This window comes from Miscanthus floridulus, chromosome 7 (genome assembly GCF_019320115.1).
Source record: "Miscanthus floridulus cultivar M001 chromosome 7, ASM1932011v1, whole genome shotgun sequence".
Taxonomy (NCBI): Eukaryota; Viridiplantae; Streptophyta; class Magnoliopsida; order Poales; family Poaceae; genus Miscanthus; species Miscanthus floridulus.
Genome location: NC_089586.1, coordinates 75,332,202 through 75,357,384, shown reverse-complemented (window position 1 = coordinate 75,357,384; position 25,183 = coordinate 75,332,202). Strand labels below are relative to the sequence as shown.

General features: G+C 45.8%; 1 protein-coding gene across 1 annotated transcript; it reads right to left on the bottom strand.

The window, feature by feature from the left end:
- Window positions 1–12,019: 12,019 nt before the first annotated feature.
- Window positions 12,020–15,700, bottom strand: LOC136465672 (uncharacterized). The gene is made up of 4 exons (XM_066464317.1): window positions 15,176–15,700; window positions 14,713–14,961; window positions 13,773–13,965; window positions 12,020–12,291 (listed from the first exon to the last, which is right to left on the bottom strand). The coding sequence occupies exons 1-4, from the start codon at window positions 15,698–15,700 to the stop codon at window positions 12,020–12,022; spliced, it is 1,239 nt and encodes a 412-aa protein (XP_066320414.1).
- Between the last annotated feature and the right edge of the window lie 9,483 nt (window positions 15,701–25,183).

Below are 25,183 nucleotides of genomic sequence, written 5' to 3'. Positions count from 1 at the left end.
CCCCCTGCTCCCGAAGGCCGCAGCTCCCGAAGGCATGGAGCAAAACCCTAAAGAGCTTTCGGAGTGTCCTGACCACCGCCCTACTTCCTTTCTGCGAGGCAAGCCTTGGAGCATTCTAAGTCTCTCAGTAATTTACAAATGTTTACTTAAGTACTTATGATTGATGCATTAGGTTATAAGAGTTGAATGGAACCACTTGATGCATATAAATTCCTTGTCCAGATATTACACCTTTAACCGGTATAGGTCCAGGATCAAATATATGCTTAGCCATGCTTAGACCGGTAGAAGTCGGGTGATGTCCTGTCACCTACGAGATATAGGTGGATACCGGAGCACGGTTGGCTATATTTGCTATCGTGGAACAGAACCATGGGGTAAAAGAAAATCGAGACCGGACGGGAAGTCGATAGAGAAGCAACAAGACATGGAGGTCTTGGGTGTGGATCTATCCATGTCTGTGTCGATTAAGGACCATACCATTGTTGGCGCTTCTGACAAGATTGAACGCATGCCTCTCACTTAGCTAGCCAGATAACTCGTTCCGACCGCGAAGCCGAGTAATTCAACTCAGGCCGAGAACTGTTCTGTTGTGCGCTCCTTCCGGGGAACGATCAGACTGAGCCCAAGGGCAGGCTAGGCCTGAACGTCCTGGCATCTGGTGTTCCAAATTGTGCGGCGCGGTACGAACCTGTGAAATGTGTACCTGAGTTGTACCAAAGGTGACCTAAGGCTATCGTGGCTGGTAGACCTGGGTTTTTGTTAGGAATAAATTCCCAGCTGGTTGAAATCGATTCGAATCGCCGTCTCTCCCGGATAGTGAGAAACTTGGCTAGTCCCAACCTCGTAGTGACTGTGTCATGGAACATGATGGTTCAGATGAACATGATGCTTTTAAATTGATATACCACATGTTTGGCACATGATAGTTGCTAATCTAGAAATGGATAGTTATAATTAACTTAATAAAGGAATCATAATTATACGATGAGTCAAGTGCCTTTATGCAAAATGTTGTCAAGTTACGTCCACTTATACAGCCTTGCATAATCCTTGGAGTCATTTTATTTCTAGTTTATGATGGGTAAGTCTAGCTGAGTACCTTCTCGTACTCAGGGTTTTATTTCCCATTGTTGCAGATGGCACTGTGTATCATGGTTATTGCAAGAGTTGCTTCTATCCAACCGTGGATGAGGAGTAAGCCTTGGGCAGGCTTCTTTATTAATCCCTATCCTTGCTTTTGTGGACCGTGATCCTGTCTGGCACTGTATCAAACTATGTTGGAAACTTTATTTTCAAACTTAATGGCTTCCGCTTTATTCTATCAAACTCGGTTTGTAATAACTTTTATTCGTACTCTGATGATGAAATGTATCTGTGAACTTTATGTAATATGTGGCATGTATGTTGAATCCTGTATGATCTTGGTTGTTGTAAATCATTTATCGAGACCCGTCGTGGTACTCGACGGACTACCGGGTTTATATGGGTTCAAGTATGACAGTGCAACCGCTTGTGGGCTGCCATTATACTTGTACTCTTATAAATTGATCGGTTCTGCAACAATGCCCCTAGGCGATGGAGGGGGTCAGCGGAGCGGACGCCAACCCCTCTCCTAGCACCACGACTCCTAGGGACCCCTCAGCCGCATCCCCATCTGTTCGGCCCACGCCAGGCGCCGTCACTTGGGCTGCCAATGGCATAGGTCACGCTGGTGCCTCAGGCACCACTATGGTTGCACCCAGCTATGACCCATTTGTTGTGGCCACCGCCACCTCCACCTGCGTTAATGGGGTCACGACCGACTACGCCGCGCCCGCCACAGTTGGTGCCATGAGTGGGGTTTGTAGCCCCATCCGTCCTGCTATCGGCAGCGGCATCACCACCATCACCAGCTACTCTATGACCTCCAAAGGCACCCCTTAAGCCCCCATGTCCGCCCGTCCTGCCGAGGGCATAGGCGCCACCATAGGCAGTGCTGGACCAACAGGCAACGCAGTCACACTGGCGCCGCTCCCGCCCGAAATGGACGTGACACTAGCCGATGGCTGCTTCCTCAATTGGAGGGCGATGCTCTTCTTTGGCGCTAGCGCTAAAGGATTACGTAGCCTACCGACGCTGCAAGGGAGGAAAAGCTTGAGTCGTGATGAAATCTGACCAAGGCAGAAAAAACAGAGAAATTGATAACTCACCTCAGCGTCATCGGGCGACAGATGCATTTTGGGGGTGAACCCCCCGACCTTTGCTTTGCCTCGTCAGAACGAGGCCGTTTTGAGCCTGCCCCCTGCTCTTGGGTAGAGGGGCTTGCTCCCCTTAGCTCTTGGAGCGCGACGGTGGAGCCGCCCACCTCCACCAGCACCTCGGGCACGATGATAGAGCCACCCGCCCCTGTTGACTCCTGGGCCGGCCGACGGTATGGCCCACCTCCACCGGCTCCCCTAACATACCCTGCCCTCCGTGGAATGGGAAGGGTCCCGACACCTACGAGGATGAACCGATACATGTCAGCGCATCCTCATTCTCTAGGTTGTCCCACACGATATCATAGGCTACCTCATTGTCATCATCATCGTCATCACTAACAGTGTCCTCCCCTCATTCCCATGCCTACAGCTTCTGCTGCTTCTTTCCCTTCTTGTCCTCCTTCACCTTCCTCAGCCGCTCAACCTCGGTGTGATTCACCGTCCTCATGGCCAAATCCCTCAGCAAAGGCGCCAGGTGATCCATGAGGATGAGGTCCCTCAGCTGTTCCCGCCCCTCTCAAAGTTATTGTCTGGGGGTCAAGAAATCAATTGAAGAGAAGGCAAGAGAAGGGGAAACTTACGAAGATGACATGGCCTAGCTCCAGCCGCATCAGAGGATGCCACGGCACTAGGTAGATGAAATTGAGGGGGCACCCACATCATCCCACAAAGTCTCCATCGCCTCCTTGATGTGTTGCATAATCTTAGAGTTAGGAAGCGTTCCCTCGGTGAGCGCCGTCCTGTTGAACAATGCCTTGGGCACCATCGCATTCAGCGGGAGTGCATGCATCATCAATGGTGCCACCCTCCTTGCGTGGTAGGCCCTGATGACTCCTGACCCCTTCATGCCATTCTCCTTTAGGATATGGATGGCAGCAATGTGGTCTCGGATCTTCTTCTTGTCCTTCTCCAGGATGCCCCACTTCCTCCATGGCTCCAGGGCCTCTTCGATCAAGTGCCCAGTGAACTCTATTAGGGGGGCAGTGGTGTTGTTCTTGAGGTAGAACCACTATGAGTGCCACCTCTTGTTGGACATCAAGAGCCACATAGATGGGTGCTCTCTGACCTGGTTGTTTCAAAGTTGGATGCCGGTGCACCCCATCGGCATATGCAGCTCCTGTCTACTGCTTTTCTCCCTCTTCTGCTAGAGGGTGACAGCGAAGAAGAACCTCCACAAGTCAAAGTGGGGGCTGATCCCTAGGAACCCATCTCATAGGGTGATGAACGCCGCCATGTGCTAGATCCCATTGGGATTGAGATGCTGCAGCTTGATCTTATAGTAGTGCAGCAGCCCTCGAAGAAATCTGTGGGTGGGGGTCATGAACCCACACTCGTGGAAGTGGGCAAACGACACCACATAGCCATCGGGTAGCGATGGCAAGTCCTCCTCGCTAGGCAGTAACCACTCCTCGGCCAAGGTCCGTGCATGGAGAAGACCGCGATGGATGAGGTCCTTTATGTGTTGGAAGGTGATATCGGAATGGCACCATGGATCCATTGGAGGTGGGGGCGAATGGATGCGGGCTCAATGGTGGTGGAGATGCAGAGGCAGGAAACCTAAGCAATTGGTGGCAGAGGTCGTGGCTGCGAAGGCAAGGATGAAAGGTATGGAACCTGGGGGCTAACCTTTTTGTTTTATAGGGGGTGATGGGTGCAAGAAAAGCAACCACCCGCCTAGATCTCTGTGCCTGCCATGATTTGCCACCATGTCTCACCGCGGTGCGCGCACACACAACCTCTGTTAGTTCCCTCGGAAAACTTGCCGGACATTTTGCCTCTCTAGATGGGCCATGACCCATCACAAGTAAGAAGAATACGGAGCTAAAAACGCTACTATGGCCTGTCTAGGCCCAAGAGTTCGAAGGTTGGCCCACCGACAGGTTTGACAACCACTCCGGGTGCCTTTTAAAGAGAGGGGTGGAAAGGGATGGGCCCTCTAGCAGCCAGAACCTGGGCTCGTGAGCGCCATGGGCATCCTAGCCCATGTTCGAGTCTCGGCTAGATATGATCCATGGTTTTTTCTCAAAGAAAGGCATAGAGCCCTCGGGGCCAGTCGAATGGACCTAAGAACTATATAGATTGGCCACTGAGAATCTAGAGTCGGTCACCAAGCTGACCCAAGCTAGATCTCCATGAATGTTATGCTAGGGCCCCACATAGACTAGCCCATTAACAGCTCACCAAGCACCATGATTCGTTCGTAGAGGAAAATGATGGCATGACATGGCCCCTCCGTTTTTATTAGGAAAAACACTTGAGGGAAGACAATCGCAAAGACAAGACGATCCTCGACTGGACCCCTACTACGAGCAGGGGGCTCAAGGAAAGTTAGGCTCGCACAGAGATTGGACACATGGTCGTAGAACGATAGACCCCCGTAGGGGTCGAAATTAGGAAAGACCCTTTCCAATCCCATCAAATCTCACGGCCATACCCCTGAAGGGTCCGACCTCAACAAAAGAGAATCACTGTCCCTGGGTCATGCCATGGGTGACAAAAGAAGGCCCTCAAAGTCCTCCCATTCAGAAAAACTTCTGAAGGAGTTTCTACTCCTCTGTAGGCTTGAGGGCTACTATCAGGGACCAATACTAGGGTACCCGAAGAGGAGGAGCTAATGACCATGAATATTGATTCATTCGAGTAGTCAGGAGTGTGACTACAGCTCCAACCGTCCCTCAGGCACGTAAACTCCACCTCGCCCGACCTTTAGAGGAGGGCTCCGCTTCGCCCGACCCCGAGGCCATGGGCTCCGTTTCGCCTGACCCCAAGGATGTGGGCTCCGCCTCGTCTGACCCAAGGGCCGTGGCTCTACCTCGCCTAACCCCAAGGTCACAGGCTCCACCTCACTTGACCCTAGATCCACAGTCTCCACCTCGCCCGACCTCTAGGGGTAGGCCCCACCTCACTCGACCCTGAGGCCATGGGCTCCACCATGCCCAACATCTGGGGGCAAGCTCCTCCTCGCCCGACCTCGAGGCCACAGGCTCTGCCTTGCTCAACCTCTAGGGGTAGGATCCGCCTAGCCCAACCCCTCAGGTGAGGGCCCTGCCTCACCCAATGGGGGTCCCATACCGCCACCAACCACTCTGGGTGAAAGCGTATGGGCCTAGGTCAAAACTCTAACGCTAAGAAAGAGACCGACATGCCCCGATGTAACCCATGGCCACAACGGGCCATACCTAAGGATTGACATCAAGAACAGCATCAGGCATACAGGTACTGTTCTGCCTAACCCTTGTACGAACACTGATAGGCATATCAGTTCACCACAACATCCACCAGGACAGAGTGGAGCACCATGACTAGCATATAATGCCTGCACATGGCGCCAGTGATGGACAAGACCATGACATGGTGCCGTCCCTGTTGACATCTATAGTTTTGGTGGGACCCGCATGAAGGAGAAGGACCCAGCAATCCTGAAGGCCTTCGACTCTCTCTCTCTCATTCTCCTCTTTCCCTTTGCTGTAACCTATGCTTTCCCCTAGCCTATAAAAGGGAAAGCAGGGCGCTCCATTAATGGGCATCGGATCGATTCAAGCCAGGTCTGAACAAACCCATCGAACCCCGAACACACGGCTGAGCAGCAACCGAGCTCTCTCAGCACCCGTTCACTCCTTTCACCAAAGACTTGGGACCCATCCCTCTCTCGCCCGTTTGTAACCCCTACTTATGAACTTTTAGTGCTAGTAACATGAGCAGCACAATGAACTAGACATAGGGACATTCTGCCCGAACTAGTATAAACCTCGTGTCCTCTAAGCACACCATTTGAGCCAAACGCACAATAATAGAAATTTATTTGTTGGTGGTGACTCAAAACACCGACAAGGGGTGAGTTTACTAGCTTCAAGAGATGGTTGCAAACCTCCTGGGGCTACCACACAAGTTGGCAAGCTCCATGGGCGACGCTCTAGCCGGCTAGAAGCCAAGCTCCAAGAGTAACAAACACAACCACCGGCCAAAATGTGAACCAAATGCTCTTTAGAGTTGGAGAATCAGTGGATCTGCTCTCTAATCGAGTTTGGGACCTTTTTCTCTCAAGGATTGATGTTGAATTCAAAGGGAAAGCTTAGGAGCTCAAGGTCACCAATGGAGAAGAGAGAGAGTGAGCACAAGTCTATTTTCTGTCGATCTGAATGAGCTAGGTGAGGAACAAGACCGTTGTGAGGGAAGGGGAGAGGTATAAATACCTCCCCTAGTCCTAATGTGTCGTGGCTTATCTACGGTAGTGCTGCTCTACGGCAATGTCACACCTCTTGTGCGGTACTACCGCACTGAGCCAGACAGTAAAGGTATAAGCAGGTTATGAGCTGGCTGTCGTGGCTGAGCTTTGAGGATACTTTAGTGTACGATTGAGCACTTGGTTGAACATGTTGACTTAAGCATTGTGTCCCCCTTTATAGTATGGCTTTTCTTATACTCAAATTCAAAATATAAAATGAAATAAACCTCCTTTTGAGCTTTATGCCGTGACCTTTTGTAACTAGGGGCTCCTCCATTTCATAAACATCCTCGATTGTAAATTCCCTGCTTATTATCTCGATAAATCCCATTAGTCCTCTAATTGCATGGTCATTATCACCAAAACCCATAATTAGGGCTTGATTGTACTTTCAATCTCCCCCTTTTTGGTGATTGATGACAACCCAATTAAAGCTTACAAGAGATATGAAATAAAAATGAGATTTTTTAGCCATGGGTGTAGACCCTCCTCCTAATTGTGTGAATGGAGAATTGAATTCTCAAATTGGCATAATAAGCCAAGATTCACACTCTTAGTGAATGTGATGGGGTTCCCCCTACATTCATGCCCCTATGGGGTGCTGCACACTGTGTCAAGTATATAATCGTGATGCAAATGATAGTTCATGTACGAAAAGGGTTTGCTATGTCAGCTGGGTGTGGCACTGCCGCTCCTCAGCCGCGGCACTGTCGGGCTAGATGTGTGGCACTGCCACACTTACTAAAATAGCACAGATTAAATCAAGCACCACACAACAGATAATATATATGACAAAGAGCATTCTAGCATAGACAAATGACAATCTAATCATAGAAATGATACATGTCCATATCCAATACATATAGAGTACTTAGGTAGCAATAATACACAAATAGAATTTTGAGCGGCTCTCAAACTCACTCCTACCAACTTACTCTCAACGAATAGGACATGAAGCTCTAGCTACAGCAGACACATAGCATCGAAAAGAAGTTGACCCCTCTAATTTTCTCCCCCTCTGGCTTAAAGCACCAAAAAGAGAAGAAACAAATAGAAATCAACTAACTCACTCCTCATTTGCATCTTGGATGTTCTTCTAGTCGATGTCATCACCTCCACGAGTAGCACGACCAATGCCTCCATCATCATCATTGTTGTCGTCCGAGGACACCACAGCCCTCCCTTGGCGATGGGTGGTCAAAGTGTGACACGAGGTGCACATAGAGCACAAAGTCGATCCTAAGGTCAACTCATTATTGAACTCCTCCTCGGTCTCCTCCTCCCCAAAGTCTAAGAAACTAGGCAAGTCATAATGTGGAGGTGGTGGTGGTGGGGGCGGTGGGAGATTTGTGGCTACACGTGTCTCCCGCTGCTCCATCTGTGTCTCGTATGCCCTCTCAGCTGCATAGGTGCATTTGCCAAAAATGGCCTTGATCAACTGCACCATCTTCTTCTTCTTCCTTCCACTTCGAGATGACTCAGGTACATTAGAGGGAGAGGCAATGGTCTCACTGGCCTTGGCATGTCTAGCCTTCTCAATCTTGTATTGCTCATGCAATCCATCCTTGACAAACCTATAGCCAGTGACTCTCTCAATCACAAACATTAAGTAAGGAGCATAGGGCAGCCCCTTCCTTGCATCATCCCTTACCACTCGAATCTCCTACCACATGAAGCGAGGAACATTAAACTTGTCTCCACCTAGTGCAAATCTAGCAAGCACATTCCTCACATATCCATTAAGGTCCGATGCGGCTCCATCCTTGGGATTAATTGTGTGTTTGATCAGGTTGTTGAGAATGTAGTAAAAGCTCTTCAGGCCCTTTATCTTGCCATCTGTAGATTTACCATCAAGGTACATGAATGCAATCTCTCTTAACTTCAGCCCTCCGTTCATCATGAATATAGGAGAACCCATGGTGCTCCTCATCAAAACCAAGGATATGGCTAAAGGTAGTGAAGTCAACATGGTAGTGTCGACCCTCTGTCATCTAGTGTATCTCATCGGTGTCATACTTGTAGAAGTAGGTGGCATGGAATTGAGCTAGCACCTCTATGTTCTAATTGTACCTGAAGGCCATGATATCAGTCAATCCAAAGTTCTCACAAGCCTAAATTGCCCTATTGAAATCAGGGTCATTCTTCTCTCTCAGCTCCTCCCAATTAATGTACTACATCTTCACTATCTTGGATTTCTTGTTGTTGAAGATGACTGAAGTATAGAAGTTATAATGGAAGACATTCCAAAATCTGTAGTCAACACCAAGATCCTTTGCTACCTCATATAGGTTTTCTGTCCTTACTTCTTGCACCATCTTTTGCTTACCCATGTAGTCAATGACTTGGTGCTGATGAGTGTCATGTGCCCCCTTTTCCACCACATCCTCCTCGTAATCATGGAGATAGGAAGGATCAAACTCATCTAGATGAGGTGGTGTATCTAGACAAGCATCAAGAGGGATGACACGTCCGGCTCTCTCCAAAGCTTCCTCCTACCAAATCTATTCATCATGACTTCCCCTGTCTCTAGCAACCCCACTAGAGCCTACTGCTCCTCTACCACGATGAGAGAGAGGCTTCTCTCTAGGGGCGTCAAACTTCCTTCGGACCCTTTGATCATCTTCACCTCCAGAAGCCATCTATGCAAAAGATAGACCCACATGAGAAACTGTATGAATAGAGGGTAGAAGAGTACTTGTGAAATGATTTGAATAGGTGAGAAGATTCAAATCTTGAGCTAAGAAAGCACCCTAAATAGAACTGTGTTAGTTTGTGCAGCACTACCGCACCCTAGGGGCGGCATTGACGCACCTGGTGCTTCACCTAGCCCATGACCAGTTTCTTCTTGCTAACTCAAACCACTTCTCAAATACACTCCTAGGCCATTACACAATCTCAGAAGTAGAGATCTAACAAGAACTATGGAGTTGAGCATTTGATAGGCAAAGTGACATCATGTTTGAAATCGTAATAGATTTGGTGAACAAACCCAATCACAATAGAGAGTCATCGATGGAATGCCATTTTAGATTGCAGAAATTGTCTGCAGCACGCGGCACTACCACGCCCAGTATGTGGCACTGCCACATGGACTGATGACACTCCAAACATGAATCTCTATTTTGATTAAATCTATCCATCAAAGCTACTTCTATCCTAATCATGTAGTCAATAGAAACCATAATCCAATACAAAACGAACTCCATTGCATAGATTGAGAAGAGGTTAGGGTTTCACTTTGAAGCTCATGGATTGGAGATGAAAGGAGGGAAGCTGCTCCACCCAAGAGCTACGGCGGCAACCGACGAAGCATAGGAGCTTCGGCCACTAGTGCGGCACCACCGGGTCGTGGCGAATGACGCGGCGACGACGCGAGCGATGCAAGCATGTGGAGAAGAGAGAGAGAGCGGCGCGTCGGGGTGAAAGGGAGAGAGAGTAACTATGGGCCAAATGGGGTAAAGGAAAAAGAATGGGTCCTACAGTAACTACCATTGTGGCCCAATCTCCAGGTGAGATTCAAAATACGGCACTGCCGCGGCATAGGCCTAGTACTGCCGCATCCAGCAATAGTAAGGATTTAGCTACAAACTAAATAACTCTACTCATATAGGATATGGACACATATCTCAAGCATATTACGATCTATAACAGATAACCAATACAAGCAATGATCATAATACACTTGTTGTTTTTGATAAATCATTTTGAAGCACAATATTTAAACCTTTGCGATCATTTTCTCCTATTCATGCTAGTTGATCAAACAAAGGTGTGCTATAATTCAAACTATATTATGAGAATCAAGTATATTTAGCTCACTATGCAAAATCACAAAACCTTGACTCATCGAGAGGCTTAGTGAAGATATCGGTTAGTTGCTTTTCGGTGCTCACATGGTGAATTTTGATATCTCCTTTGGTTTCTTGGTCTCTCAAGAAATGATGTCAGATGTCTATGTGCTTAGTTCTGGAGTGGCTTACAGGATTGTTTGTAAGCTCTATGGCACTTTCATTGTCACATAATAATGGGATTTTGGTGAAACGACATCTGAAATCTTCAAGGGTTTACCTCATCCAAAGTAGTTGAGCACAACATACACCGGCTGCAACATACTCGACCTCGGTGGTGGAAAGGGCTACAAAATTTTGCTTCTTAGAACTACAAGACACTAAGGAACATCCAAGGAATTGACATGTCCTCGAAGTGCTTTTTTAATCTACTTTGCAACCAGCGTAATCGGAATCCGAATACCCAAGTAGGTCGAACTTAGAGCCCTTAGGATACCACAAGCCAAGGTTAGGAGTGTGCACTAAATATCTCAAGATTCTCTTAACGGCCACTAAGTGGCACTTTTTTGGATTAGCTTGAAATCTAGCACACATGCACACACTAAGCATAATATCGGGCCTAGATGCGCACAAATAAAGTAGAAAGCCGATCATAGAGCGATATACCTTAGTATCCATGGCTTTCCCTTCATTATTTAGATCAAAATGTCCATTGGATGGCATGGGAGTTTTGATAGGCTTGGCATTCACCATGTCAAACTTCTTGAGCATATCATGGGTGCACTTCGTTTGGCTAATAAAAGTTCCATCCTTCACTTGCTTGATTTGGAATCCAAGGAAGAACTTCAATTTACCCATCATAGACATCTCAAATCTCTTGGTCATGATCCTACTAAATTCCTCACAACAAGAATGATTAGTACTACCAAATATTATGTCATCGACATATATTTGGCACATAAAGATATCTTTACCAACTTTGCCAGTGAAAAGGGTAGAATCGGCTTTGCCAATTTCAAAGCCTTGTTTAAGCAAGAATTCCTTAAGGCATTCATATCATGCTCTTGGTGCTTGCTTAAGCCCATAGAGCACCTTTTGGAGTTTGTAGACATGGTTTGGGAACTTGGGATCTTTAAAGCCCAGTGGTTGCTCAACATAGACAAGTTCTTGAATGGGGCCGTTGAGGAATGCACTCTTCACATCCATTTGATATAGCTTAAAGTTGTGATGAGCAGCATAGGCTAAAAGCATCCAAATTGCTTCAAGCCTTGCCACTGGTGCATATGTTTCTTCAAAGTCCAAGCCCTTTACTTGAGTCAAGCATTGAGCAACCAACCTTGCCTTGTTCCTTGTCACCATGCCATTCTCATCTTGCTTATTGTGGAAGACCCACTTGGTGCCAATCATGTTTGTCTTGGGGGCCTTTCCACCAATGTCCAAACTTGATTCCTCTCAAAATTGTTTAGCTCTTCTTGCATAGCCATCACCCAATCCTCATCTTCAAGTGCCTTTTCTACCTTGAGAGGCTCCAAAGAGGAAATAAATGAGTAATATTGACAAAAAATTGCTAAATGTGAACGAGTCAATACCCCCTTTCGAAGACTCCCAAAAATATTGTCAACAGGGTGATCCCGTTGTATTGTTTGCCTTAGTCTTGGGGGATCGATGGCCTCTTATTCATCTTCTGGATCTTCATCTTCTTCTTGCTCGAAGATTGGTTGTAGGTTCTGTCCATGAGCGAGAGTCAAATCAGCTATTGCTGACTATGTGGGTGTGGCACTGCCGCCCTTAGGCATGGCACTACCACGTTCAGGAGTTGTAGCAGGGGTCTGCTTTTGTTCAGCATCAGGTATGTCAGCGGAAATTGGTGCAGCAGCAACTTGAGGAACGTCCACTTCTATAGCTTGATCTTCTTGTGGTCTAATATCACCAATAGCTAATTGCTTCATTGCTTCACATGGTGGATCCTCCCTTCCTACAACACTTGAATCAACTTGCTCCACTTGAGAGCCATTAGATTCATCAAATGTCACATCTACCGCAATTTTAACTCTCCCAGAGGTTTTGTTGAAAACATGGTAGGCATGCTCATTTGATCCATAACCAAGAAGAAAGCCATCATCAACTTTAGGTGCAAACTTAGAGGTTTTGGGTTTCTTGTTAAGTATAAAACACTTGCACCCAAACACTCTAAAGTAAGACACCTTTAGCCGATTATCGGTTAAAAGCTCATATGAAGTTTCTTCAACTTCTTGTGTAGGCAAAGGCGTTGATGGCATGGCAAGCGGTGTTGACAGCGTTGCACCAAAAGAGGTCTGGCATCTTGTGCACATCTAGCATTGTCCTTGCCATATCAATGAGTCTACGATTCTTTCTCTCTAATACATCATTTTGTTGAGGGGTGTATGGTGTTGAAAACTCATGCTTGATGCCCTCTTCATCAAGAAAGTCCTCAATAAGAGTATTCTTGAATTCGGTCCCATTGTCAATTCTCACTTTCTTGATTGGGAGACCAAACTCCTTTTGTGCTCTTCTAATAAATATCTTCACCTTCTCTTGAACTTGGCACTTGTCATACAAAAAGAATACCCAAGTAAAATAGGAATAATCATCAACAATAACAAGACCATATTTGTTACCCCTGACACTTAGGTAGGCGACCGGTCTAAAGAGATCCATGTGAATTAACTCCAATGGTTGCTTGGTGGTCATGATGCTCTTCGGTGGGTGAGGTACGCCTACTTGCTTTCTAGCTTGACAAGCGCTACAAATCCTATCTTTCTCAAAGTGAACACTTGTTAGTCCAAGGATGTGTTCATCTTTTAGAAGTTTGGCCAAGTTCCTCATCCCAACATGGGCTAGTCAGCGATGCCAAAACCAACCCATGCTAGATTTTGCCACTAAATAAGTCTCAAGCTTAGCTTTACTTTTGTTGAAGTCAACTAGGTAAAGCTTGTTCTTTAATCGACCAATAAAGACAATAGAGGAATCCTCCCTTCTAAAGTCTTCCACACCCTTATCCGTAAAGAGACAATTGTAGCCCATCTCACACAATTGAGAAACGGACAACAAATTGCAACTCAACGAATCAACATGTAAAACATTTGTAATTGAATGCTCAAGGGTTATAGCAACTTTACCAAGACCAATCACATCCCCCTTTGAATTATCTCCAAAGACAATATTTTCATTTGAGTGTCATCGGGGAATATGATGAGAACATACTCCTTTCTCTGGTCATATGATTTGTACATCCACTATCAAGCACCCAACTTGATCCACCGGAGGAGTTTGCCTACAAAACAAATTTAGTTGCTAGATTTAGGTCCCCAACTAGACTTGGAGCCTTGCATGTTAGTCACAAGAAACTTAGAAACCCAAATAGAAGTATTCCTATATATGTTGGTTTCCTTTTCAATATATTTTGCAACCACTTGTCCACTGCTGTTGTTCTTCAATACAAAGCACGTTGTCAAACTTTGTTGAGGTGCATGGGTCTTTGGTTGATAAGCATACTTGTTCTTATTGCCCCACATTGATTGTTTGACTTCTCAGAAACATGTTTCTGCTGGAACACCTTCTTTATGGGCTTAGCCTGATCAGGAACAGAATTGGTAGCCTTCTTATTTTTGCGGGGCGTGACACAGCCGCCCTTCATCATAGCACTGCCGCAGGCTGTGCAGGTAGATCTGTATTGATTCTGTCCTTCCTTTCAAACTATACACACTCATAGCCATTCACTATCTTTCTTTCATTTGTCTTGGCTCCTTTTGTGTCCCTAGCCCATACTTGATTGAGGGATTCCTTCCTTTCTTGTATTGTGGCCCTTTTAGTTCATCCTTCTTCTTGTCATTGGTTTGGGCCTTGTCATCCATACACCCTTTTCCAATGATTTCATTGAGCCTAGCAATCTCCTTTCTCATGGCCTCTATATTTGCAAGGTTAGTGGAATAGACATTCAATTCAAGATTATAGCATTTTCCACAACCTTGGCTAGTAGAGGGAGTAGAGGTTTCCTTTGCCTTAGAGGGATGTGAGTTGCTATCCCAAAGAATGCCACATTGTAGCTCAAGTTCTTTGTGCTTTTTCATCCAAGTCACAATACTTTTATTTTGAGAGCATTATGAGCTTTCTTTGTGATAGCATTGTCATCTTGCTCTTTGGCCAAGGCCTTGTGCAAGGATTCCACCTCACTTCTCTCTAAAGTAAGAGCTTCCTTGCTAGCAAGGTAGAGATCCTCTTGTTGGATAAGAGTTTCCTCTCTAGATTCTAGCTCGGCTTAGACACTCTCCAAATCCTCCACTAACTTAGTGATGAATAATTTGGTCTTTTCATCTAAATTTTTTGTTATCAAGTTAATTTCTTCATCACTAGATCCATCATCACTAGAGCTATCACTAATATCACTGCTACAGATATCACTAGGAGGTGAAGGAGGTTTGGCTTTTGATTTTACCTTCTCATCCTTTGCCATAAGACAAATGTGAGGGAAGTAGTAGTCGTCATCAAACATGTTGTTGAAGAGCCTTGGTGTAGGGGATGACTTGTGGATAGCTACGGTTGCAATCTTCTCATCCTCTTGACTTGTGCTCCCTCTAGTTGAGTCCCATTCATGCCCAATGTGAGCCTCTCCCATGTACTTCGTGTTCTTTCTATGGTCATCCTTGTCCTCTTTCTTATGCTTCTTGTACTTGTTGTCTTTGATCTAATATGGACACTTGGCAATGAAATGTTTGATGCTACCATAATTGTAGCATCTCCTATTCTTCTTGTTTGGAAACTTTCTCTTCACTACCTTGTAGTCTTGCCTCTTTAGTCCCTTTTGTAATCTCTTCATAAAGAGAGCAACATCATCAACCTTCTCATATTGTTCATCATCATTTTTATCTTCACTTGAGGATGATGTGGTCTCTACTTGCTCTTGGACTGCTTGATTGCTTTGGCTTGCTTGTTGAAGCTTGCTTGTTGATCTTGGACTTGCTTGTAGAGCTTTGCTTGCTTAATTTATTGGCCTTGAGAGCTACATCCTTGATCTTCATGCCATCTAGCTTTGCTTGCAATTCACCAAGCTTCTTTCTTTCATTTGCTTCTTCTCTTTGCATGTCAAGGGTCAAGATCCTCCCAAGTACATCATTTGGTATGAAGTACTCAAACATCTTCTTGTCTCTAATTAGAGTAACCACGGTCTCATTTCTTGGTGAATAAGCCTCTAACATGATTTTGACTACTTTGTAATCATCTAACTCATCACCACCATAGCCTCTAATCTTGCCGACAATTACCATCAATCTATCAAACATCTCTTGCAGCCCTTCTCCATCCAAAATCATAAACCGGTCGAGCTTGGCCATCAATAACTCCATTCTTGCCTTTCTCACTTTGTCAACTCCTTCATGTGCAAAGTGCAAAGTGTCCCATATTTGCTTGGCAACATCAACAACCATCACTCTATTGTATTCATCACCATCCAAAGCACTAAGCAACACACTTGTGGCTTGACCATTGAGAATAATTTGCACTTCGGTTGGAGTTGGATTCTTGGGATCAACCTATGGCTCAAATCCATTGCAAACAACTTTCCAAATGCTAGGGTGAAGACCTATAAGATAGGCTCTCATCAAGTGCTTATACTTGGCAAAGTTGGTCCCATCAAAATGAGGCAACTTGCCCGCGAGCACATTAATGAAAGACCTCTGATCATGGTTAGTCAAAGGCATAGAAGAATAGTTAAAGGATACGGCAGCATATTTGTTGTTGGAGTCGACTTTGTCCTTTCCTTTCTTCTCCTTCTTGCCCCCCTTGGCCACTTGGTAGGACTCATCATCATCTCCATCTTTGGAACTACTTGATATCTCACTTGATGATGTGTTGATTGGTTTATCTTCTTCTTCCTAGCTCCTCTTCTTTTCTTTCTTGCTTCTTTCTTGAGCTTTCTTTCTTCTTTTCTTTGCTTATTGTCTCCATGCCTTTGTTGCTCCTTCTTCTTCTTCTCTCTTGCTTCTCTTTTTGTTTTTCTTGTTGCCTTTCTTTTCTTTTCTTTCTTCTTCATTTTGAGCTTTCTCGGCATCAGTCACTTCTAGCTGTGGGAGCATGGTGTTGCTTGCTGTAGATGCGATGAACTCACTGCTATCGGTCTTGTGCAAGCCCACATCCTCTGGATTGACATCTATGGGCTTCACACTACTGGATCCTCCTCCGGGCTCCATACCTCATGCGGTGAAGCATATATGAGGTAACCCACCTTGATACCACTTGTAGGATCTCTGGTTAGCCTAGAGGGAAGGGTGAATAGGCCTGTTAAAACAAAACTTGAACAATTGTCAAATTCGACCCACGGCAGTACCGCTCTGAGCCCGCGGCACTATCGTGTAGTGGCACTGCTGGGCTAGAATAGTGACACTACCGCACCTATAGACAACTTTGAAGCATAGTTCAAAAACTATGTATGGAAACTTAGATCAGAGAAATTACTGAGCTTCCTATAGGTATGAAGTGGTAGTAATGTCACATACAAGTAGATCGACTACAAACCCAAGAAATCACCTCAACATAATATGAAATGCAAGTGAAGTAAATTAAGCACATGGTGACACGATGATTTATCCTGTGGTTCAGCTCGCCACTAAGGCTTGCCTAAGTCCACATTATTGAGGTGAGCCACCAAGGCTTACGGCTTTGCAACCCTTCCTCGTTCTCAAGTCAAGAGACTTAACTCTTGAGATGAGGGGTGAGTTTACTAGCTTCAAGAGATGGTTATAAACCTTCCAGGGGGTGCTACACAAGTTGGCAAGCTCCATGGGCAATGCTCTAGCCGGCTATGAGCCAAGCTCCAAGAGTAACAAACACAACCACCGGCCAAAACGTGAACTAAGTGCTCTTTAGAGTTAGAGAATCAGTGGATCTACTCTCTAATCGAGTTTGGGACCTTTTAAGGGAAAGCTTGGGAGCTCAAGGTCATAAATGGAGAAGAGAGATAGAGGCATAGCCGCGCCTCTGGTGCGGCACTGTCGCATGAGCCAGATAGCAAGGGTATAAGGAGGTTATGAGCTGGCTGTCGTGGCTAAGCTTTAAGGATGCTTTAGTGTACGATTGAGCACTTGGTTGCACATGTTGACTTAAGCATTGTGTCCCCCTTTATAGTACAGCTTTTCTTATACTCAAATTCAAAATATAAAATGAAATAAACCTCTTTTTGAGCTTGATGCCATCACCTTTTGTAATTGGGGGCTCCTCCATTTTGTAAACATCCTCGATTGTAAATTCCCTGCTTGTTATCTCGATAAATCCCATTAGTCCTCTAATTGTGTGGTCATTATCACCAAAACCCACAATTAGGGCTTGATTGCACTTTTAGATACAACCTAGTCTCGGCCAAGAGCTAAAACATTAAGTTTGTTGGAACAAATTTTTAACCCTATTTCTTGGATTGAGGTAGTAATAGTTTAGAAACCTTTTGTTTGTTGTGGGAGTTGAAATTTAGGTGGGAAGAAAAATGGGAGTTAGATCCTAGCAATCACTTCCTAGGGGAGGTGGTAATTGAGTGGGATAACCATGTACATGGTCCAGGTTTCTTATGTCATAGATAATTTGCAACCCAATCCGTGTGTCTAGTGTATGGGTTGGTTTCTAGTGTTTTCCAATGGTTTTAGAGCAGGTGGTTTCAATGGGTTCCACAAGATTCATAATGCCACTGGCCTGGAGGCTTCGTCTACAATGGTTGACTTGTGTGTTGTGTGTCAGTGTGTGATTTGGATTTCACATGGTGTTATCGGCACACGCACAATACCTAGTTGTTGTTGTGGCAGCGATGCTAACGATGGAGAAGTACAACTACAATGTCATGGGTGGCAGCACGACGGTCTGCTCACTTGTGAACCTTGTAGTTCCTAGTGGCATGGAGGCGGGGTCCTCCTACTTTAGCACCCGTGTGGCATCCGAACCTGTTTGGGATTTAGTCCATAGTAGCAATGTGTATGCTAATGTGATAATGTGGGGGCAGGGAAGGGTGGTTTAGCACCACCTTGGTTGTGGAAGGTGGGTTAGACCAACATACAAGGCTTCTAGAGTCCATATCACCCTCATGAAGTGAGAACAAAAGCGTAACTAAGTTGGTAATAGTGTGTGATTCACCCAACATGTAGAATGGATATGAGCCGTTTGGACTCAGGGACTTACAACCTGATTATCCCATGGCATCCTTGTCCTCTTTCTTTGGGAATTCTTGGTCGAGCAGACCACATGTGTTGCATCTATGTTAGCATGGATGGATCAGAGTTGAGGTGGTCGAATCAGGGTGGCGATAAAGGCAAGGTGTGTGTCGAGGTCCTTCGAGCGGAAGGGGAAAGGGACCGAGGACCGGAGAGGCAGGCCACAAGGAGGTCAAAGGCCTCCTAGGGGTGGCGCTTCTTGTTTGTGAGCTCGGTCTAAGCCACCTTTGCCAGTTGGGTCTCCTTTCAAAAACCCACACATCAAATAGGGTTATCAATTCCCTCACAAACTCCCCCTCTAATTTGCCTCCATGATGACCATGAACTCAAAAAGGAATTGAAACTTAAACTCATATTCACATTTAACTTTCCTACATCCACTCTCACAACAAATTCCCATGCCCCTTGCCACATAGTTGCCAAACACACCATGAGAATTTGTGCCAGTTAGACACGTGGAGGAGGTAGATGTACCTTTGATGGTTTCGCTTTTAAGTAGTTAATGGGAATATCATCCATGATCTACTCTTGTATCCATAGAAGAAACCTTTACTTCAAAAGAATAAGGAGTTTCTAGCTAATTTGGGCATGAACGAGATCTTCCATTATGAAACCAAATTCCTCTGGTCCATTGTTGCATATAGAGATGACAATGCATGGTTGCCTACCTCCTCATCTTCATGGGTTACCTAGAATTTTAATGAACTGCATTTGTGTATTCGTTTGACAAATAGATCAACATTTTACTTCCTACCCTTTGTGCTTCATGTCTGAAGCATTTCTTTTTACTGAAAAGCATTGATACTCATGGAAAAGGGTAATTTTTCTCTCCATTTATCCATGTGAACACATCGAGTTAGTGGAGGAGGGTGTTCATTTCCTCGTCATCACACTACGTCAAAAAGCATTTGTAGGGGCAGTTGTAGACCATTTGTAGGGGCGGTTTACCTAGCCGCCCCTATGCAAGGGTCTCTACAAATCATGCATTTGTAGGGGCGGTTCCCAGGCCACCCCTACAAATCGATTTATAGGGGCGGCTGGTGTTTCCAGCCGCTCCTACAAATCTATTTGTAGGGGCGGCTCTTATTACCAGCCGCCCCTACAAATCAATTTGTAGGGGCGGCTGGAAACACCAGCCGCCCCTACAAATTGATTTGTAGGGGCCACTGTAGTACCAGCCGCCCCTACCAACGGGTATTTGTAGGGGTGGTTCAATCTAGAACCGCCCCTACAGTACGTTTTCCCGCCAAAAAATCAAATTTTCAATTCAAAATCGCTTTGCCGAACGTCCCACAACCAACGTTCCGAACCGCATTCGCATTGCCGAACACCCCGCGACCGCGACTACAAACATAAGAGTATTCTATAAACTACAATTACAAGTCCAATTCACATGAATATATACAATCCATCATTAAATATACAAATTCCATACACATTGTTATCAACGTCCTAGAGCTAGCCTTTCTATCTCACGAAGGTGTTGGTACTGAGGATTTGTACCTAACTCAGACTCTCGGTCATGGTAGGCGCCTCTGACGTGTACAATCTGGTCCAATATGAAGTTGCAAAGGTCGCCGACGAGCTCTAAGAGTTGGTCATCCTTGTATGGGTCTCTTTTCATTCCTTTCTCTTCTCTCCACTACAAGAAAACAAGTTTTGGTTTAGTATTTCATACCATTTACGAAGTTTTTATACTATGGGTGAAGAGGTTCAAACTTACCCTTAAGGGGTGTCTCCTGTAGGCACCGGTGTTACCCATCATAGAACATATATAGTATCCACAATGTACACTCCCAGGCTTCTGCTTGGGGCACTGTGTGTTTTGCATATGAAAATGTTTAGTAATGCTTTTGACAGCCATGTAACGGAGTACTGAAGAAGTAAGTTACACTTACCGCACATAGTGTTTTTATAGCCAGCTTTTCCTTCCTTGCTGGATCATGCCTTCCATGATGATTAGTGACATAGAACCTAAATGCCCTGTTCAAATTATTTTAGCAAATACAACTTGTTAGTATCCAAAAGTGAACGTTACAAGTATGTATACAAACATATAAGCTAATGAGGATTGTCGATATGTATATGTCTTGAGAATTGATATGAAGTCTTTGTATGTCACCGTGTCCTTATCTAATGAATCAAAGACCCATGCCATGCTCCTCTCGACATCGACGGCTATACAAATCCAGTGGTTGCTGCATGGATTTCATCATAGAACTAGATAAGCCCTTTTACATCGAATGAAATATATCGAACAAAGCTTTAAGTATAGAGTTGAGCTTACTCGAAGTTGTATGGTAGCCATATAGTAGAGTGGTGTTGGATATTTTTGAAAGCCAAGGCAATGTATGCCGCAACCTTAAGGGACTCTTCCCTTAGCTTCACACTACGGATGCGCTCTTTCTCCCGAAGAGTTTTTGCAGCTGCTAGCTCTTTGGCATCCAGTGTCCACCGTTTAGGGTAATTAAAATTTGTTTGGGCTATAGCTTGAGGGTCTACATACCCGGCTTTCACACTTGGCATTTGTTTGACAATGTGCACTTGCATTCTACAAATCATGGCGTGGGTTAGTTACAACATAATTCAAAGATTACATTCATATCATATCGGGAGGACAAGGACTTACAGGCACCACGTGCGAATTAGATTCATCTCCATTTCTCCCAGGTGAAAGCATGTGTGCATGTCATTGAAGTCAAAGACAATTTTCCCGGCTGGGCTTCCAAATGTGCCGGTGGGAAAGCATGCTTGTATGATATCTGTGCTCGTTGGGAGAACACGCAAGTACCAATCATGGAACCTTCTCATTCCAAGTGTTAGGCACTGGATGTCCCGGTTTGGTAGGAAGGGCTTGCCTCTTTCATATTTTTTCGGGCAATCCTTTGACCATTCGATGGCATCAACATTTGGATACTGCTTTGCAATTTGGTGGAGTTTGCTACTGACGGCCTCCTCAGAACCCCGTGATGGGACTTTTTTAACTTGGTTTTCAGAATTGAACTAATCATGGGAATACCACTTGGACATCGACGAGACGTCTTTGATTGGAACATAAACTGGCCTTATGTTGATTGGAATCTTCTTTCGGAGTTCCCATTCAGGCACGTCCTCATCTTCTTATGCATCACCTTCTTCAGGAGGCACTCGTTGTTCATGTATTGGTTGTGCTTGTTGAGAAGACTGTGGCATCTCATGATGCACTTGCCCGGTATGAGCTAGAGAAGGTTGTGGCATCTCATCAGGCACATGCTCGATAGGAGGCGGGGAAGAATGTGGCATCTCAGGAATGTGGGGTCATGAGACGGTGAAAATATCTCCCCGGCCTCAACAACTCGCTCCAAATTTGGGAGAGGGGGAGGCGGCGAAGAAGCAGTCAATATAATGTCCCATTTGTGCCAGAGGATGAACTGCCCCATAACGTCTCCGAGTAACACCAGCCCCTCGGGAGTTGCGTAGTCTATCCTCCACTGCATGAACTCGGGCTTCACTGTATGCACCTCGACCCTAGTGTAGTCCGGCGGTATCTTATTATTGTGGTGTAAGCCATCGGGAGGATGTGCCACACCCATTGCCACCTCCATCACAGTGTTCTGCCGGCCGCTGAGAAACACCAAGGTGCAACTAGTAGGTTCCCGTATGAGATCGACTGGGGTTGTGGCTACAGTGGAACCTTGGCTGCTAGGAACTTTTGGAGGGCTGCCAACTAATGCTAGTTCTCTCGGCGGCGTCACTAATATACGTGGCTCCATAGACATTCCATGCTCCTCCAGCGCCTTCACAACTAGAGCCTTCACTTGGAGCTCAAGACTAGTCTCGCGGTCTCGGCCATGTTTCTTGTACATGTGTCTGTCCTCTTCGAATCCTTGCTTCCAGGTCATCTTTTTCCCTAGCCCCCTGGTGTGGCCTGTGTGCTCCTTGTTTCCCAAGCCAAGGCTAAGCTCGTCCCTCTCTCTGGAAGGATTGAATGAGCCCGTCTCTTTGTCTTCAGCATATTTCAGTATCCTTGGTACTGCCTCTTGGGTCTCCAGCTTATCAAACTTAAGATTACTGCCGAATGGTTCTGTACTCCTCGCATATATCCAGTTCCTTGAGCGTACCTTCAAGTTCGTCACATCGATATTCCCAACAGTTGTGGCCTCTTCATCCATCTTCCTAAATTGCTCTTCCTTGGCATAGTAGCCACTAGGGCCTAGATGATGGTGGTGTTTGTTCCTCTTCGCCAGCTCGGTGTTACGGGCACTGAGCTCCAATGCCTCCGCTGAAGTCTTCTGAGCCACGAGCTCCTCCCATTGACTAGGAGTTATTTTACCGAACTCGTTGAAGGGAGTTAACCCCTTTTGGATATACTTCGTATTGAGCTCCGACCTCCAACGTCGAAATGACTCTCCCATCATCCTGATAGCATTTGTTTTTTACCAATTCGTGCTTACCCTTCGAAAATCTAAAATTGACCTTCAGATGCCTATCCCATAGTGCATTCTTTATGTTCTCTGGTACCTATTTCTAGTTAGGGATTGCTGGGTTCAATTTATCTCTTACTAGGGCCCCGATCGCATTACGGAATCGTCCTCTTAATTCCTTCGGCTCAAGGATCTCCCCTACTGGCCTAACCTTCGTTATCACATAGCAAGCCTTATCTGGATATAGATTTCCTTTTCTATCCCCTCGTTTCCTCTTAGGCTTGGCTGTCGTGGTTGTGTCTTGAGTTTGTGGAGCAAAGCCATCGTGATCCGTCTCTGTGGTTGTTGCCTCTGCTCTCCTTTCCTCTACTCCGTCTTGTCCAACGAGATGTCGCAGACGTCGACATCGTCTTTTCTGAGTTTCAGGAGGGACCTGTATATAGGACAGGTCAAAGTGTTAGCAGAGGTAACATAGCCAAAGCTTTAGGAAAATTTACATGCTAAGGCTTCTTCCCTACCTCCTCGTTCGGGTCAAAATCCTTGTCCAAATCTTCCTCCGTTGGCCTCCTTCTTGCTTCAGGTGGGAAAGGATCCTCGGGACTTTCATATCCCTCTTCTGACTCATTATCCTCTTCTTCTTCGCCTTCAGCAGCGTCTCCTTCAGGGCCTTCCTTCTCATCACACTCTTCCTGAGTAAGCATCAGTTCTAGATCCTTTTCTGCCTCGTTATCGAACTGTTCCTGAGTAAGCTGGTCCTCTAGTGCTTGCTCCTCAAGGGTTGGCTGCTCATCATGCTCGGAGCATCGAGCTGCACTATCTGTTGTCCGCGATATTATTTCGTGCTTTGTTCTAAAAGATGCAAGAAAGTGTGCTTTAGGTACGTGAGAAGGTATAAGAAATCAAAAAGGTCTATAAACCAAAGTAGTCCTATAAAACAACAATATAAAAAACGAGAAGTAGCAGTGGTAGAGGCCTCAGAAACATGTCAATCATCATCTAATCTTGAACTTGGAGCATCAAGGCATCATAACAGAGAAGAGAGGAGAAGGTAATATAGGGGCGGCTGCTAATGATGCCAAGTTCCTCACAAGTTCTTGATCATCAGCTCATATTCCATATAATGTATGGACTTGGACAATTTCATCATCGGCAAAACAAAGGAGAGGAGAGGAGAGGGGAGATTTGGCAAAAAAAAGCAACAGCTGCTTAACAAACATAGAGGAAAAGGTGTAAAAAAAGCAGCTGTTGCTTCCCAAACATAGAGGATAGGAAAGGCGGCAAAAATAGAGGAGAGGGGAGATTTGGCAAAAAAAAAAGCAGGTGTTGCTTCCCAAAAAAGCAACAGCTGCCATACTGACTTTGCTCGATCACACATGAACATCATATGCTTAATATCTTCTGAACCTAATAGGCAGATTGGACAATCAGAAGTAGTAGACAGTAGTAGTAGGGAAGTAGTAGAATTAGTTGACAGAAGTACAAGTAGTTGATAGAAGACAGAAGTAGAAGTAGTAAACAGTAGTATTAGGGAAGTAGTAGAGTAGTAGTAGAAGTAGTGTCGGGGACCTAATACCGGGGTACCCTAGAAGGTGGAACCAATAACCGCCGAACGTAAAAAACTTCTAGACGCATAAGGGCGCCGTTTCATCCCTCGTACGGGTAAACAGGAGTTTGGTTCCGCCTCGCCTGACGCCTTTGGGAGATAACTCTGCCTCGCTCGAGGGCTCAAGGTTAATCTCTGTCTCGCCCGATGCCTTGAAGGCGGGCTCGGTCTCGCCCGAGGGCCAAGGGATAAACTCCGTCTCGCCCGACGCCTTGAAGGCGGGCTCGGTCTCACCCGAGGGCTGAGGGATAGGTTCCGCCTCGCCCGACCCCGGAGGGGCAAGGTCGGTCTCACCCGAGAGATAGGAATTGGTCTCCATTTCGCCCAATGGCAAGGAACGAATCTCACCCTGCTCCATATCTAAAGATTGGATTCATCCTCTCTGACAACTTCTCCCCCTTTCCTCGAGATGATAAGTACAGGGTAAGACAAGACGTTCAGGTCAACCGTGGCTCCAAGGACCATACCCTGCGCCCTGGCAGGAAAAGTACTACCAAGGGATGACAGAACAGGTGCTTTAGACCCTTCTGGGCGCCGTAGAACCCAAAAGGTTGTACAGGTGCGTGCTCCTCGCCCTATAGAGTTGTAGGCGCCGCCTTTAGCTCTGGGACACGCAACCCAACGAAGATATACAACAACTGCTACGCTCTAGAAAAGGACTTAATATCTCCACGCACAACGGGAATTCCATCACCACGCTGTAGACCCGGAGGC